The sequence below is a fragment of the Artemia franciscana genome, chromosome 9, assembly GCF_032884065.1.
Source record: "Artemia franciscana chromosome 9, ASM3288406v1, whole genome shotgun sequence".
Lineage (NCBI taxonomy): Eukaryota > Metazoa > Arthropoda > Branchiopoda > Anostraca > Artemiidae > Artemia > Artemia franciscana.
In genome coordinates this window covers 30,481,703-30,498,842 of record NC_088871.1, presented here as the reverse complement: position 1 = coordinate 30,498,842, position 17,140 = coordinate 30,481,703, and the positions used below count along the sequence as shown (strand labels likewise).

Genomic DNA, 17,140 nt, shown 5'->3' with positions numbered 1-17,140 from the left:
AAGTCATTAATTTTTATTTTAATGTTCAATTTAATATAATCAAAAATTATTTTTGTTTTATTTTGATGGATATTGAAATTGTAATTTTATTCAAACGGATTGTTACTGAATAGCTTTTTTAAACTATGTATGTTTTCGAAATTTAACAGTCCGATTTTGCAAAAGAAGAGCAAGAAGCAGTATTTTCATCATGAGAAATATAATAATTTCAACATAAGATATGGTAAAAATGAATCGTAATTCACAAACTAGGACCCAAATGACATTAAAATCTTTCAACCAATGCAGCATATGCTTGAAATTTACTCAACTGTAAACGATGATAGGCTTTTAATGTAGTAACAAGTAAGTTTTAGCTTATTTTCCTCACACAATTTTTGAATAGTTTCTCATAAGAAGTATAAGCGATAGCTAAGTAGAATTGGATCAAAAGATTCTACTTGTGTTCTTTAAGTTAAAACAATTTATCAAAAAACAAAAACTATAGTATAACTTAATTTATTAAAATATAAAATACTAGCTGTTGGGGTGGCGCTTCGCGCCACCCCAACACCTAGTTGGTGGGGGCGCTTCGCGCCCCTCCAAGCCCCCCCGCGCGCGTAAGTCGTTACGCGCCATAATAGTTACGCGCCATTGTAGTTGTGTCCCTATGTCCCACCTGTGAATATAGATATATATATATATATATATATATATATATATGGTTTTAACTACGTAAAACTTGCGAATATACAACATTCTTTGCTGTCCCATTGTCTTTGCATATAAATAGATTGTCAGGTTTACCGACTCTTGAACATGCAACATATAACGGTCCATGGGAAAACAATCTGTATTCAGATCTATACCTCATGATTCTAATGATTGCCCTTGAGCTTTGTTGATGGTGATTGCTAATCGACCATTCCCTGTCCCGGTGTCCCGGTCGTCATTTACATCCCCCTGTTTCCCCCGGTGTCCCCGTTGTAGTTGTGTCCCTGTGTCCCGGTCGTCATTTATATTCCCTGTGTCCCGGTCGTCATTTGTATCCCGGTGTCCCGGTCTGTATATACATTCGTTTTTTAGTTTTGTTTTTCTCCTTTATTTTTTTCCTTTTTTTTCTTTTTTAGCTTATTTAGATTTTTAGATTTTTTAGTTTTTTTATTAGTTTTTAGTTTTTTTTCTTTTTAGTTTTTTTGTCCCGGTCGTCATTTATATCCCCCTGTTTCCCCCGGTGTCCCCGTTGTAGTTGTGTCCCTGTGTCCCGGTCGTCATTTATATTCCCTGTGTCCCGGTCGTCATTTGTATCCCGGTGTACCGGTCTGTATATACATTCGTTTTTTAGTTTTGTTTTTCTCCTTTATTTTTTTCCTTTTTTTTTCTTGTTTAGTTTATTTAGATTTTTAGATTTTTTAGTTTTTTTATTAGTTTTTAGTTTTTTTTCTTTTTAGTTTTTTTGTAGTTTTTACCTTCTTTTTAGTTTTGTTAATTTTTATTTTACTTATGTCCTGGTCGTCATTTATACTCCCTGTGTCCCGGTGCTTTGTTGATTGCTAATCGAACATTCCTATGGTCCTGGTCGCTTTCTCTTTGAGTGTCGTCATTTATTTTTTTCTTTTTTAGTTCTTTTAGTTTTTACCTTTTTTAGTTTTTTTTAGTTTTTTAGATGAAAATTTTTTTTAGTTTTTTCCTTTTTTTCTTTTTAGTTTTTTATTGGTTTTTACCTTTATGTTAGCTTATTTTTCAGTTTTTTCCTTTTTTTTTAGTTTTTTTTTATTTTTTATTTTTTTTAGTTTTTTACCTTTTTTTAGTTTTTTTAGTTTTTTTTAGTTTTTTTAGTTTTTTAGCTTTTTTACTTTTTTAATTAGTTTTTAGTTTTTTTGTAGTTTTTGCCTTTTTTTAGTTTTTTCAGTTTTTTTTTTAGTTTTTTATTGGTTTTTACCTTTATTTTAGCTTATTTTTCAGTTTTTTCCTTTTTTTTAGTTTTTTTTAGTTTTTAGTTTTTTTAGTTTTTTACCTTTTTTTAGTTTTTTTAGTTTTTTTAGTTTTTTAGCTTTTTTATTTTTTTTATTAGTTTTTAGTTTTTTTTTGTAGTTTTTGCCTTTTTTTTAGTTTTTTTAGTTTTTTAGCTTTTTTATTAGTTTTTAGTTTTTTTTGTAGTTTTTGCCTTTTTTTAGTTTTTTTAGTTTTTTAGCTTTTTTATTTTTTTTATTAGTTTTTAGTTTTTTTTGTAGTTTTTGCCTTTTTTTAGTTTTTTCAGTTTTGACGTCACCTGATCCAGTTTTTTCAGGTGAAGTCACCTGATCCACGATCCACAGATCCACAGACAACTTATTTTTATATATATAGATAGTTTTTTTTTTTTTACTTATGTCCTGGTCGTCATTTATACTCCCTGTGTCCCGGTGCTTTGTTGATTGCTAATCGAACATTCCTTTTGTCCTGGTCGCTTTCTCTTTGAGTTTCGTCATTTATTTTTTTCTTTTTTAGTTCTTTTAGTTTTTACCTTTTTTAGTTTTTTTTTAGTTTTTTAGATGAAATTTTTTTTTAGTTTTTTCCATTTTTTCTTTTTAGTTTTTTATTGGTTTTTACCTTTATTTTAGCTTATTTTTCAGTTTTTTCCTTTTTTTTATTTTTTTTTTATTTTTTATTTTTTTTAGTTTTTTACCTTTTTTTAGTTTTTTTAGTTTTTTTAGTTTTTTTGCTTTTTTACTTTTTTTTTTTAGTTTTTAGTTTTTTTTTTGTAGTTTTTGCCTTTTTTTTGTTTTTTCAGTTTTTTTTTAGTTTTTTATTGGTTTTTACCTTTATTTTAGCTTATTTTTCAGTTTTTTCCTTTTTTTTTAGTTTTTTTTAGTTTTTAGTTTTTTTAGTTTTTTACCTTTTTTTAGTTTTTTTAGTTTTTTTTAGTTTTTTAGCTTTTTTATTTTTTTTATTAGTTTTTAGTTTTTTTTGTAGTTTTTGCCTTTTTTTAGTTTTTTTAGTTTTTTAGCTTTTTTATTAGTTTTTAGTTTTTTTGTAGTTTTTGCCTTTTTTTAGTTTTTTTAGTTTTTTAGCTTTTTTATTTTTTTTATTAGTTTTTAGTTTTTTTTGTAGTTTTTGCCTTTTTTTAGTTTTTTCAGTTTTGACGTCACCTGATCCAGTTTTTTCAGGTGACGTCACCTGATCCATCCACAGACAGACAGACAACTTATTTTTATATATATAGATTTTAAGGAAATGTCTAAAAGCCGAAGCAGAGCTGAAACAAGGTTATAGGTGTCAGGAACAAACCACACATCATGGGAGGCAAATTGCTTTTTACTAAGTCAGTGGTATTATGTCAACTATAAGCCAGAGAAATCATAATTTAAAAAAAAAAATTTTAATTTTCACACATAAGTCCGTAAGCGGGATACTTCCTAATAAATGGGTGTTTAGTCGCTTTCATTACTTTTATTGAGACAATTTACCTCTATTTAAACTTGTAAAACCTCAAACCACGATTAAAAAACAGCTCCCTTTGACATATTTTAAAAGTGTATACTGATATGACAGCGCCCTAATTCTTAGGCCATATTATAGTCACACTTGTCTTTAAGATCATAATTGTACATGACTACAACTTCAATAATGTATCTCATCCTTAAACTTTTTAATTTTGGATTATTATAGGCGTTTACTTCTCCTCGTCTTAGGTTTTAATTTGACTCTTTACTTTTCTTCCAAAAACTTCTTTTAAAAACTTCTAGTCTTCTGAACTCTTGAATGATTTTAATAAAAGAATTTTAATTACTTTGCTTTTTCTCTTGTAAGCAGGATCTTGACTAAGAATAACGAGCCCCTTTTTTATTTTATCTGTTCAAAATACGAATATTTGATTAAGAAAATACACTTTTCAAAAGAATCAAATGCAGGAGCCAAGAAACATTAGATTAATCGATTTGTATCTCCATGTAAGGGCATTCTATTTTTTCAATCTAATTCGAACACAAAATTAATAAAACTAGAACTATTCTACATACATACAAAGGTCTTGTTGGCACACATTTTAGGATAGAAATGATCTAATCGTTTTTCCCTTTTCAGTCTAAGCTTTAAATATGAAATGTTAAAGATAAACATTATTGTTTGTGACTAAAAAATCTGACGAAAATATAATGTGTTGGATGCATAGAAAGCGCTGTTTTCAGCAGAAAATACAGTACAGGGTCTAGTACACAGCAACTATGCTATGGTATCATTACTTATGAACAGCAATTATAAATATTTTAACTTAGACATTATTTACCGTGTTCGAATTATCAACTACTATTAAGACTAACAGCTCACTGCAGTACCGAGGCCCTTGAGGCTAGCTCAACTTCGCGCATTCCTCCTCCAGCCCAAACTGTTCGAAGAATTTCTCTCCACACCTTCCCAGGAAGCTCTAATTTTACTGATATCTTGCCTCAGACCTTCTCCCACCCCCTTTCGGTACAATGGCTGAAAGGACGATCTTTTGCAACTTGTCAATTTTCATCCACATATCGTGTCCTAGTCACATCAGCTTTTCGCTCATCAACGCCATAGATAGCGGTATTGACCCATACTTCTCGTACACTTGACTGTTTGAAATACGGTCAGATAGACGGACACCCGAAACAGTCCGTAGACAATCTGTCTGGAAATTGTCTAGCCAATCCTCCTCCATCTTTCTGAGCATCCACCCTTCAAAACTATACTTGACCACGGCCATCACTGTATCGTCCAATATTCTAACCATAGTTCATAGACCCATTCAGCTTTAAGAAAAACACATTGATCCCTGGCTATTTAACTTTAACATCTTCACTGGACCCACCGTGTTTATTAATAATGCTAGTTATGCAAGTGAAGCTGTAAGCTTGATTGATCTTCTTATTACCCAACATTACCTCTCCACCTTTACTTGTTCCCAGTCTTAGCAACTTAAGCTCCTTAACATTAATTTCAAACCTATTCTTGCACCCTGAGCTGTAAAAATCTCCGAAAATTCATTTATTTTGCTATGAGTTTCATTTAGGATGCTCCCATCATCAGCCTATTTAAGGTTCAATAGTCTTACTTTCTTCTTTGATTCTGTACTTAGTAAACAAAATGAAAAGGGCCATTGTCTTATCTGCTTTACCCTTGCAAGCAATTTCCTCATTGACGGTGTTTAATGCAAACAAAAATATTCACACACACTCCTGGACGTCTTCGGATTATACCACTCGCAATCAGATTTATCAAAGATGGTCGTTGGCTGATTGGTTTCAAGCATACAAGCGGTTTCCTCATTGATGGCATTCTTCTGTCTATAAAATATTCACAAACGCCTAACGGCTACAGATTATACTACTCGCGATCAAACTTATCAATATCTTGCTATAACAGGTAGGGATTTACGCTTTAAGATATCAGAGCCTTCCGTGGCACAGATATAAGCTTAGATCACAGTTTAATGATAGCAACAGTGGGACATTACGTCAAGCTCCAGAGACCTCTTAGACCACCAGACAGTCAGCCACATTTTCAAACTTCCAATCTTGCTGTTTAAAGTACGAGGCTCAATTTTGTCACTGAGCTGGTTAATAAATTTGAAGCTCTTGAATCCGTGTTAGAAAAATGTCAGGACCATATCTGGCAAAATATCAGACTAAATTAACGGGATTCAGCAATTCAACGCTCAGACTCGGGGATGGTCCCAAAGACCGTGATTGTCCGACAGAGTGTAGTAACAGATCAACCAACAAAAGACACAAAAGGGCTCGACTATCGTCCACCTCTACATCCCAATCGGTCTATAGGAACCAGAATTGACGAATTGTTAACAAACAGGAAAATAGGGTTAGAGGTTATAAGTATCAGCCCATGGACTGGAAAATGCTTGAGGCAGAAGATGCTCCAAAAAGAAGAGAAAGACGTACCTTATATAAGATTGCAAAAAAAAAGGTTGGAACGAAATGCAATCCGGAAGTGCCCCATAGGGACCAATCCGGATATCAAGTACAGACGTAGAGCCTGTCAGGGATGCATAGGTTCTACACTTCAAATATGTTCTTAACCGTCTACCCCCAAACAAAGAACATAAGATACCATCCACACTGCCGATATCGTCTGACGTTAGCTACAATCTACCTACAGTAAAAGATGTCCTCAAATTCTCCAAGAAATTGACGAATAACAGAGCGCCTGGTGAAGATAGAACTGTTACAACAATTATTGAACGTCCCATGTCATCTTTAAGCTCTAAATGAACTGATTTATTTGTAATTTTATGTCTTCGAAAAAGGTCTTATTGGGTTAGACGTGGTATAAATTCCCCACCTCCGATCAAATGCGGTGAAAGCAAGAAGGAACAAGTATTGCAATCTACATATCTTGGAAGCATAATTGACAAATCTGGCTCATTACTGAATGAAGTAGTGCCCCATGTATGCCAAGTAATTGGTTCTTTCGAAAAGATGAAGAGGATGATGATAATCTGGCCATAGAACGTTTGCTCACTTTATATCAAATTCAAACTCTTCGATAGTAAGATTCTGTCAATTCTGACATACACACCCAAATCATGCCATGTCAGTAGAGAGCAATATTGTTGAGTCTTGGCCTTTGGCAACCACCTTCATCATGTCATTCGTAATCGTCAATAGCAATATCTAGGCCGTGTCTTTATGAATATGAGACCTTATACCTCACAAAGTGGCCTTCCTGTCGCAGTATACAAGTTAGAAGAGGAATTGTCATCCCAAGAACACCCAACGTCTCATATACCACTCTGATCTGCAACCTCTTAAAATGTTTCTGAAACCCGAAAGGAAAGATACACTAGTGGCATCAGGATACTGTTAAGATTGGAAACTCCTTGTCGATTCCCCTAGGTACCTCAGGAGACACAGGAGGATACACGGGTGGAAGTTACGGATGAAGTGAATCATTTTGCACAACCCGAAACTGCTGAGATCTACCAATGTTATAAACATAGTTTGTTTGTGACTTTGGTTTACCACGATTGGGACAGAGGTAGGTGAGCAGGATCATTCTTACCTCCAAAACTTTAATTGTTCTCTTAATGTTAACAAAACTGGAGCTTACTTTATACACCTCTCTTAGAAAACTTCAGTTAGAAAGTGGACCAATCAAAAGAAAACCTTTTTTAGACTAATATAGATGCAATCTTTGTTTGTAACATGTTTATAACAATATATAAAAAACAGGTTTTTTCATCTGAAAGTAAGGAACAGCATTAAAACTTCAAACGAATAGAAATTATTACATATATAAGGGTTCGACCCCTCGTCAATACCTGGCTCTTTACGCTAAAGTTTGAATTTTGCTCCAATTCTTTAACAATGACCCTTGAATCGCAAAGGCCGCTTAATTAGAATAAATAGCTCTTTTGAAAGTACAAAAAATCTTTACCTTAAAGAGCAAGGTATTGACGAGGGGGAGAAACCCCTCATATACGTAATGATTTCTGTTCGTTTCAAGTTTGAACTTACCTCTTACTTTCAGTTGAAAAAAGTTGTTTTTTTTTATTTGATTTCTGATCGTTTTTAAATAATGCTGGGAAATCCTCCGTCCCCTTCATGAGAAATTCCCTTCCCCCAGGAAAAATTCATCCATGGAAGGATCCTCCATCGTAATTCCTCCCCCAATCCCCCCACCAGGAAAAAATTCCCCCGAAAACGTCTGTATACTTCGCAATAAGCAATGCTGTATGTAAACAATGGGCAAAGTTCAAAACTTGCAGCCCTTCCCCTGGGAACTCTGGGGAATTAAGTCATCCTCAAAGACATAGTTATTAGACTTTGTGACTATGCTGAACAAAATGATTATCTCAAATTTTCACCGGATGACTTTGGGGAAAAAATGTGGGAAAGTTTGACTCTTGTCTCTCAATTCTTCTTTTTAAAACAGTAAAAAACTTTAGCGTAAAGAGCGGGGCGTTGATGAGGAAGCAGCCTCTTTCATATACGAAGTAACTTCTGTTCGTTTTAAGTTTTAATGTCGCTCCTTACTTTCAGTTAAAAAAACTTGTTTTTTTTTATTTAATTTCTGAACGTTTTTTAATCAATGCATGTTTTGATTTTGGCTCTCCGCAGAGGAATAATTAAACCGAAATTTGCATTTTTTTTTATTTTTTTTGGCTAAATGGCTTTCTCATAATTTTGATCGAATGATTTTGAGAAAAAAAGAACGGGGGAGGAAGCCTAGTTGCCCTCCGATTTTTTGGTTAATTAAAAAGGCAACTAGAACTTTTAATTTTTTACGAATATTTTTATTAGTAAAAGATTTACGTAACTTATAAATTAGCTTACGTAAAGAACTTTTGTATTCTCATATTTTTATTACATATATGAGGGGGTTCGCCCCCTTGTCAGATCCTCGCTCTTTACACTAAAGCTTAAATTTTGTCCCAATTCATTAAGAATAACCCCAGAATCACAAAAGCCGTAGAATAAATAGTTGAAATTACTACAAATACTTTAGCGTAAAGAGCGAGGTATTAGGAGGAGGTGAGCCCCTCAAATGGGTAATAATTTCTGTTTGTTTTAAGTTTTAATGCTGTTCCTTACTTCCAGCTGAAAGAACTTTTTTATATTTATTTTTTCATTGTTTTTTTTTTTTAAATAATGCTAGTAAATCCTGCGCTCCCTTCATGGAAATTTTCTTCCCCCATGACAAATTATCGATGGAAAGTTCCCCCAGCATATCCCCCTCTTCTCAACCCTTCCCCCAACCAAAAAAATCCTCCTGAAAACGCCTGTACACTTCCCAATAACCATTACTATATGGAAGCATTGGTCAAAGTTTGTAACTTGTTGCCCCTCCCATGGGGACTGTGGGGGAGTAAGTCGTCCCCAAAGACATAGTTATAAGGTTTTTCGACTACGCTGAATAAATGGCTATCTCAGAATTTTGATCCGTTGACTTTGGGAAAATAATTAGCGTGGGAGGGGGCTTAGGTGCCCTCCAATTTTTTGGTCGCTTAAAAAGGGCACTAGAACTTTTCATATCCGTTAGAATGAGCCCTCTTGCAACATTCTAGGACAACTGGGCCGGTACGATCACTCCTGGAAAAAAAAAATAAATAAACACGCATCCGTGACCTGCCTTCTGGCAAAAAATACAAAATTCCACATTATTGTAGATAGGAGCTTGAAACTTCTACAGTAGAGTTCTCTGATACGCTGAATCTGATGATGTGATTTTCGTTAAGATTCTATGACTTCTAGGGGGCGTTTCCCCCTATTTTCTAAAATAACCCAAATTTTCTCAGGCTCGTAACTTTTGATGGGTAAGACTAAACTTGATGAAACTTATATATTTAAAATCAGCATTAAAATGCGATTCTTTTGATGTAGGTATTGGTATCAAAATTTTCCTTTTTTAGAGTTTTGGTTACTATTGAGCCGGGTCGCTCCTTACTACAGTTCGTTACCACGAACTGTTTGATAGATGTTCTTAAGCTTTTGGTGCCGTATATATTTTAAATGGATGTGATCATTCGTATTTTACATGGATGTGATTCTCGGTTTTCAGTTAAATCAGCTTATAGAAAAATCCAAATTATGCCACTTGCTGGCCTATTTTTTTTCAGGGCCAGTTTAAGTTTGATTTGTTACATTTTTTAGCACCTGATTGTTTTAGAAATATTTTTTTACTGTACCGCAATCTCATAATTGTAATACACGAAATTTTGCGGATTTTAGGAAATCATCTAAAAAATCCACGCGGTCTGGGTTTTCAATGCGTCAAATCATGCCTCTTGTATGGAAAACGATTCCTGTGAGTTTGTATCAGGAGACTGAGAGGTCGGCCTTTCGGGAGCTGCTGAGGAACAATTGTCTGGGCTGCTATGAATTTTGGTTTATTTGTTTTTATTTATTTGATTTTTTTATGAAAAAGGTAAGCAATTGTGGTAGTTTTTCATGCGAGAAGTATAGGATAGTTTGGGTTGTGTGGAACCTGTATTTGTTTGTTAAGTTCTGTTTACTGTTTATTTTATTATTAGTTGTTAATAATTTTAGGTCTGGAGTATCCCGCACAAACCTTGATTTCTGGGCTCCTTGGTATTTTTTTATTTTGTTAATTTTTTTCATAATAAAAATCCCTTATAATTAAAAATAAATATGTTTTTAGCTTAATTTTGATGATTTTTCACCCACATTTTTTTTGTATTTCCTTTTTTTATTTTTAAAAGTTTTTTTTTCAAGTTTTTAACATACTTATGGTGTGTAAATTCCTTTTTTTCCATTTCTTAGCACTTCTCAACGAAACTAAAAGTACAAAACTAAAGGCATACCAACGAAACTAAATAAAAAATTTTAATTTGGAAAATCCAATTTTCTGCGTGGGAGGGTGTATTTTATAGGAGGGTTGTTTGCCGGGAGGTGTGTTTTCTGCATGGGGTATTTTCAGCAGGGGTGAGAGTTCTGGGTGTGTCGCTGATATCAAACGTAAAACTAAAACCAATTATAAACGTTATCTTAGGTCGGCACGTTACCGCGGTATGGATTTCCCTGTAAGTAGGGAGGATTGGCGAAAAGTGATCAATTCTGACAAGATAAATGATGAAACTATGACAAGTAATTGCCTTCCAACTTCAGCTTGGTATAAACATTATTCTTCGATTTTTTCAGTGATTAATTATTCAGTGCATTCTGTGTATACTCGCCTTCTAACCCCCCTCTTTAGTACAACATTTTCGCAACACCATATAGTGCCCATATCTTTTTCTTCCGTAATTAATGCTGTTAAAAGATTAAAATCTAATTCAATAGATAAGGATGATATTTCTATGATGCATATGCCGATTGAATGCACCCCCCTTATATCTCACTTTCAGCTTCTTTTTCAAATGTGTCTATGTACTTCATTCGTACCTGAGAGTTTTCTGTGTGGCACTGTTTCGTCAATTTTAAAAAGGGGAAAGTCACCGATTGATTGTTCTTGCTATCGAGCTATTACTGTATCGTGTAATATTAGTAAGGTTTTTGAGTATATCCTTCTACCATTTTTGACTAAAAATATTATTGAGGATGAGAACCAATTTGGTTTTCGGAGTGGGGTGGGTTGTCAGCATGCGCATAAGATTCTGTCTTCTCTATTGGCTGATAATTCTTCCAAGGGAAATGGTCTTTATATTTGTGCTTTGGATCTTTCGAAAGCGTTTGATAGTGTGGTCCATAGTCAGCTCATTTTTTCCTTGTATAATTCCGGGGTCAATCTCTCTATTATAATGCTTCTTAGGTTTTGGTATTCAAATTCGTTTCTTCAATTAGGATCTGCACCAGACACTATTATAAGAATGAGAAGAGGTGTTAGGCAGGGTGGTGTTCTGTCCCCTACGCTTTTTAAGATTTGTATTTCTAGTGTGCTGGCTAAGATTTCAGGTACATACCTTTCTGGTCTTGCGGATGTTTCTTATCTTGCGTGTGCTGACGACTTGCTTCTGATCAGCCGTTCCAAAAAGGGTCTTTCCAATATGGTCTCTATAGTTTCTGATGCTTTCTCTGATATTGGCCTTTCAATTAATATAGATAAATGTGAGTTTCTTCCCTATAACTGTATTACTGCTACTCCCCTTCACTGTAATAACTTCACTATCCCGCTTGTTGATTGTATTCGTTGGTTTGGTATCTCTATTACTAACAATCTTTCGAGCTTACGTCAGCGTACTGTTTGTGATAAGTAAAAAGATTCAGATTGGTTATGCAAAAATTGTTGCAAATAGAGGGAAGTATAATAGACGTGCGCTGGCTAAACTTTATTCTACTTTCTGTGATCATTCTATCCTTTATGCTTCAGGTCTTTTCCCCCTTCTTAATAATGGTAATTTAAAAAGAATTCGGATAAATTATTTCAAATTTTGTAAATTTCTTCTGTATCTTCCACCTTGGACAAAAAACCGGACTCTAGTTAAAAAATTCTCAGTTCCTGACATAACTTTAAAGTTGGAGATTCTTCACAGACAACTCTCCAGTACAGCTTCTGCGCGCCTATCCCCTCACCACCGTCTTATCCGTTTTTTTCGTTGACTTTGTGTGTGTATTTGTTTTTCTCTTTGTGTTTTTTGAATTTCATTTTTTGTCTGTATCTAATGTTAATTTTTTTTTCATAGTTCGTTATTTTGTGTGTTTATTTAATTTTTTATATTAACGTAAAAAATTTCTATTGTCATTACTTTTCATTTTTTGTATGTTTTGCTTTTTTTGTGTGTATTTAATTGTTTTTACTCCACATTTTAATACTTTTATAGTGTTGTTGTGGGTAAGAAATAAATTATTATTATTATTATTAAAGTGGGTTAGAGATACCTTTTTCATGCCCATTACCAACATTATAGCACAAAATTAGACATAATGTTTGTTTAAGAGTCAGACAATAGCTTTGAATAGTTACGACTACGATGGTAGGACACAACATGACCCGTGATAACCCAACGACGCAGCTTCAATCCTACCTACAACTTTTAACGCATAGGTAGAAATGGCACAGCTTACTCGAACCAGAATCATATAGTTCCAGTCAATATAAAGGAAAGTGCAAAGTGAACCGGGGTAGCACCAAGACTATTCCCACATCTAGTTTTTCAGCAGAAAGGTAGGTGAAACTGCTTTTTTATCGGTCGGATTGACTTTTTGGGGCAATTATATTACTTTAATGGACATAAAACTGCGATTTTTGGTGACTCACATCCATTTTCTAGCCGTTGCACTGAATCATTCCGATACGCTTGAAATTAATGTGAAAGTACCTTGAGCAAAGGGTACCAAAGGGGTGGATTTTCTGAATCAGACAAAATTTTCTAGCACCACCTACCTTTCGCTTAGAAGTTCAACCATTTAGTTATTGTACCTTTATTACAGAGGGCGACTTGTAAGGAAGAATCTTTAAAAACGCTCAACTTCAAGGAAGGAGTTCGATGTTTGGGATAAGTTGGATGCATTTGACGGTAGGAGAAATTTGTATCAAATTCTATCATGGAGAGCGGCTTGAGTAAAAAATAGTAAAGAACTTCCATCTTCACGGGCAAGAGTCTACATAATAGGTCGCAATTTTATTTGAATGCATCTTTTGAATTCATATTGAAAAATGTATCTTCTTTCAAGCGACTACGCAACAAATGAACATGATAATCCAACACAGTGACTTAATCTTGCAATTAATAATAAAGTGTTTTGGTGGCAATCTCAGCAGTAGAAACAGAACCATATTGTTCTTACCATCAGATTTATGGAAATAAATATAATGTTTCATTCTTTAAAGCAAATTTAATTAGATCCAGCGGGTTCTCGCTCCAATTTTAGAAATAATAGCATAGATTGAATTAGATTTCATATTTCGTAGCATTAGCTTCCGCAGTTAGTTTGCTTTCAACATGAAAACTTTAGTTGGGTGTCAAGAAATAGAAGTTACAGTGATTTGAAGCAGAAACGTATTTGAGACAGTATATATGGAATTTTTCATCCACTTTTGGGAAAAACTAATGTCAGAGTATGGTCATCCATTTTCTTGGGACATAAAATCTGGAATTTTATTAGGGCGTTGACAACTAAAGCATATAAGTGATAGTGACAAACATAATAAAAGTGTTGCTTCTTCGATGCCTGTCGGTGGAACTGACCAAAGGCTGCAGTAAGACTTCACTTTACACAAGCAACGTACAATAAATCTAGATCTGGATAATTTCAGAAAAGAGGTTGTAGGTTATAATAGCTTAAAACCAGTTTGTTTATTTGGACATCCGTCTGAAATCAAACAGTTCGTGGTAACGAGCTTTAGTAAGGAGCGACCCGGCTCAATAGTAACCGAAACTCTAAAAAATCGAATTTTGATACCAATAGTTACATCAAAAGAATCGCATTTTAATGCTCATATGAAATATATAAGATTCATCAAGTTTTATTTAACCCATCAAAAGTTATGACCCTGTGAAAATTTGCCTTATTTTAGAAAATAGGGGGAAGCACCCGATAAAAGTCCTACAATCTTAACGAAAGTCACACCATTAGATTCAGCGTATCAGGGAACCTTAATGTAGAAGTTTCAAGCTCCTATCTACAAAAATGTGGAATTTCACATTTTTTGCCAGAAGACAGATCAAAGATTCGTGTTCCTTTGTTTTTTTTTCTGGGGTGATCGTATCGACTCAGTGGTGCTAGAATGTCACTAGAGGGCTCATTCTAACGGAAATTAAAAGTTATAGTGCCGTTTTTTAGTGACCAAAAAAACTGGAGCGCACCTAGGACCCCCACGCTCATGTTTTCCCCAAAGTCACAGAATCAAGATTCTGAGACGGCCATTTTCTTCACCATAGTCGAAAAACATGTAACCATATCTTTGGAGAAGACTTACTCCCCCACAGTCCCCGTGGGAGGGGCTGCAAGTTACAAACTTCGACCAGTGTATGCACATAGTGATGGTTATTGGGAAGTGTACAGACGTTTTCAGGGGTATTTTTTGGTTTGGGGGAAGGAGTTGAGGGGGGTACGTGAGAGGTTCTTTCCATGGAGGAATTTGTCATAGGGGAAGAGATTTTCAACGAAGGGTGCGCAGGATTTTCTAACATTATTTAAAAAAACAATGAAAAAATAAATATGAAAAGTTTTTTCCACTGAATTAGGTTTCATATTTCGTGGCAAAATAGCACAGCAGTAGCTTCCGCAGTTAGTTTATTTTTAACATGACAATTTTAGTTGGCTGTCAAGAAATAGAAGATACAGTGGTTTGAAACAGAAACAGCGTTTTTGAGACAGTTTGTATTGAATTTGTCACCCGCTTTTGAGAAAAACTGATGTCAGCGTATGGTCATCCATTTTCTTGGGACATTAAATCTGAAAATTTATTAGGGGGTTGACAACTAAAGGATTAAAGTGATAGTGACAAGCAAAAGTGTTGCTTCTGCGACGCCTGTCAGTGGAACTGACCACAGGCTGCAACAGGACTTCACATTACACAACCAACGCACAGTAAATCTAGATCTGGATAATTTCAGAAAAGAGGTTGTAGGTTATAATAAATTAAACCCAGTTTGTTTATTTGGACATCTGTGTGAAATAATATAAATGGGCGGAGCAGCGATGGAGACAAAAAGAGCAAAAATGAATATTTACAATAACGGAACAACAACACCAACGTGTAAGTGCAGTCTACACATACACGCACGAAAACAATAATAATAATAATAAAATCAATAAAAGCTCATCTATAATTCAAACAAAAATAAAAAAAATAACCTCCTGTTTTTTTTTGTGTTTTTTTATGGCGCAATTTGTGGATCTGTGATGCTATTTTTATTATTGAAACTGGGTTTTCGCGCTCATACTGGTAGGCGCCGTAAATATTTAACGAAACAGAAAAATATGGGACGGATTTACGCTTTACGGCTTTTGGTAAATATTTTCAAAAGCATTCTTTTGAAGCGGCACTGACAATTTATCCTTATAGTTTAGAATTGATCGGATATCACGACTTTTTGAATACTGAACATAATTAATTACATTACATTTACCATAAAGTCTAGTGTAGCCTTCAGATTCACCAACTGAATTCTTTGCAGCACACTTGTATCCAGAAAAATCGCTAAATTCTACTCGTCTGATTATCAGCCTCATCCGAACAGTGTAGGTATTCAGTTCCGTCTCTTCGGTTCGTATTCTATCGCCAGGCAGAACCAAGTCGCCTAAAAATAAAGGGGGCATGAGTGTGGCAAAGATTTTAATTTAGCTGCTTCTCTTTTAGTAATTTGTGTTTTCACCGAAAATATTTGATTATACCTTAGACTTCCTCGGTTAGAATATATATATATAATACTTATATAAGTACTTAATAATATATATATAAGTACTTATAGAAGGATACATTCTATTTCAGCTGGCCCTGGAGCTTAAGAGCTTAAAAGAATTTTCTTTCATGACGATCAGTCTTCAGAAACGGGAGTAATAACCTGTAACTACAAATAGCTCCATATCCTCCCCTATCAGCGACTGCCAAATTAAGGGCTTCAGGTCGGTCTTGATCGGACTAGAGGAGAGTGGAGCCTTTGCATTTATTTATAATTTTTACTACAGCATATTCTTGACAGCACTGCTTTCTAATTTTTTTATTCCAGATATGATTAGTAAGTCGGAGATCCAAGACTTTGTACAGGCTTCCCTGGTCAACACTCTAAATGCTTGAGCATCAAAAAACTAACAGTCGAAGTGTCACGTATTTAAAATAGCACTGATACGATCACTACTTCAAAAAGTAAATGCAAAGGTGGATTTGGCAGATACGTCACCGAGCCTTACTTTCACGGTTACTACTGCTACTGAGCCTTTTTTAAGCTAGATCTCATATTTATAGATGCCAAGTATGTTTGTCAATCAGCCCAAACACTTGAAACTCCCTGTTCTTTAGATCAAGTTGTTCATCATGTATTTAGTTTTGGCTGTATTAACCTTAAGACTAAAAAGAAAAGCATTAGTGGTGATTTCTGTGAGCATCTTCTGTGCAAGGAAAGTCAAATCGGTGAGCAGGATTACATCGTTTGCGTAATTGAAACATGTGATAGTAAAATAAAAAAAAAGTTGAAGAACATCAGTAAGAGAATGTAACCTTGCTTGACTCCGTAGTAGATCAGGAAGGTTATAGGGACCTCAACATTGACTTGAATCACTGAAATCATCTCTTTATAATAACAATGAGTTAATTTGATGAGTTTACGCGATACTATGCCTCTTTCATTGCGTTTCAGACTCGGCTTTTCCCTAGAAAATTAAACTCAGTGGAAAAAATCAATAAATCCAACATGATCAGCTGATGTTTAATTTTATGCTCTAAAATTTGATGTAGCACGATTATCTTGTCGGTAGGCCTAAAACCGGTTCCAGGGAATAGCCCAGACTGATTTTTAATTTCTCCACTCAAAAAACTAGTTATTGTGACTGGGAGAATCTTTGCTGGGATTTAATTCTCTCCTCTCCTACAAATAGCTTAAAAAATCTATGTTTTTATGTGGCCATTTTAATTTTTCGAAACATTATTAGTCAATATTTCTAATAGAAAGTGAGGTTAAACTTTAGAGGTGGCTCAATTTGTAATGTAAACTGAAAGTTCCAGTTCCCTTTTAAGAGTCAATAGTGATGGAGGTTAAGTAGCCCCCCCCCCAACTACCCCTCATTTCACCGAA

The 17,140-nt window shown here is 34.5% G+C and overlaps 2 protein-coding genes across 5 annotated transcripts in view; both read right to left on the bottom strand.

The window, feature by feature from the left end:
- LOC136031263 (uncharacterized) overlaps positions 1-17,140 on the bottom strand; it is a 437,122-nt gene that overhangs the window by 219,354 nt on the left and 200,628 nt on the right. The window lies entirely within an intron of this gene.
- Positions 1-17,140, bottom strand: part of LOC136031264 (lachesin-like) — a 113,857-nt gene that overhangs the window by 6,919 nt on the left and 89,798 nt on the right. For 3 of the 4 annotated variants that reach the window (XM_065710693.1, XM_065710692.1, XM_065710694.1), the window contains one exon: positions 15,479-15,649. In XM_065710693.1, coding sequence (XP_065566765.1) covers positions 15,479-15,649 — 171 coding nt within the window. Of the gene's footprint in view, positions 1-15,472; positions 15,650-17,140 lie in introns of all 4 variants that reach the window. The other variant, XM_065710695.1, reaches the window with a different exon arrangement.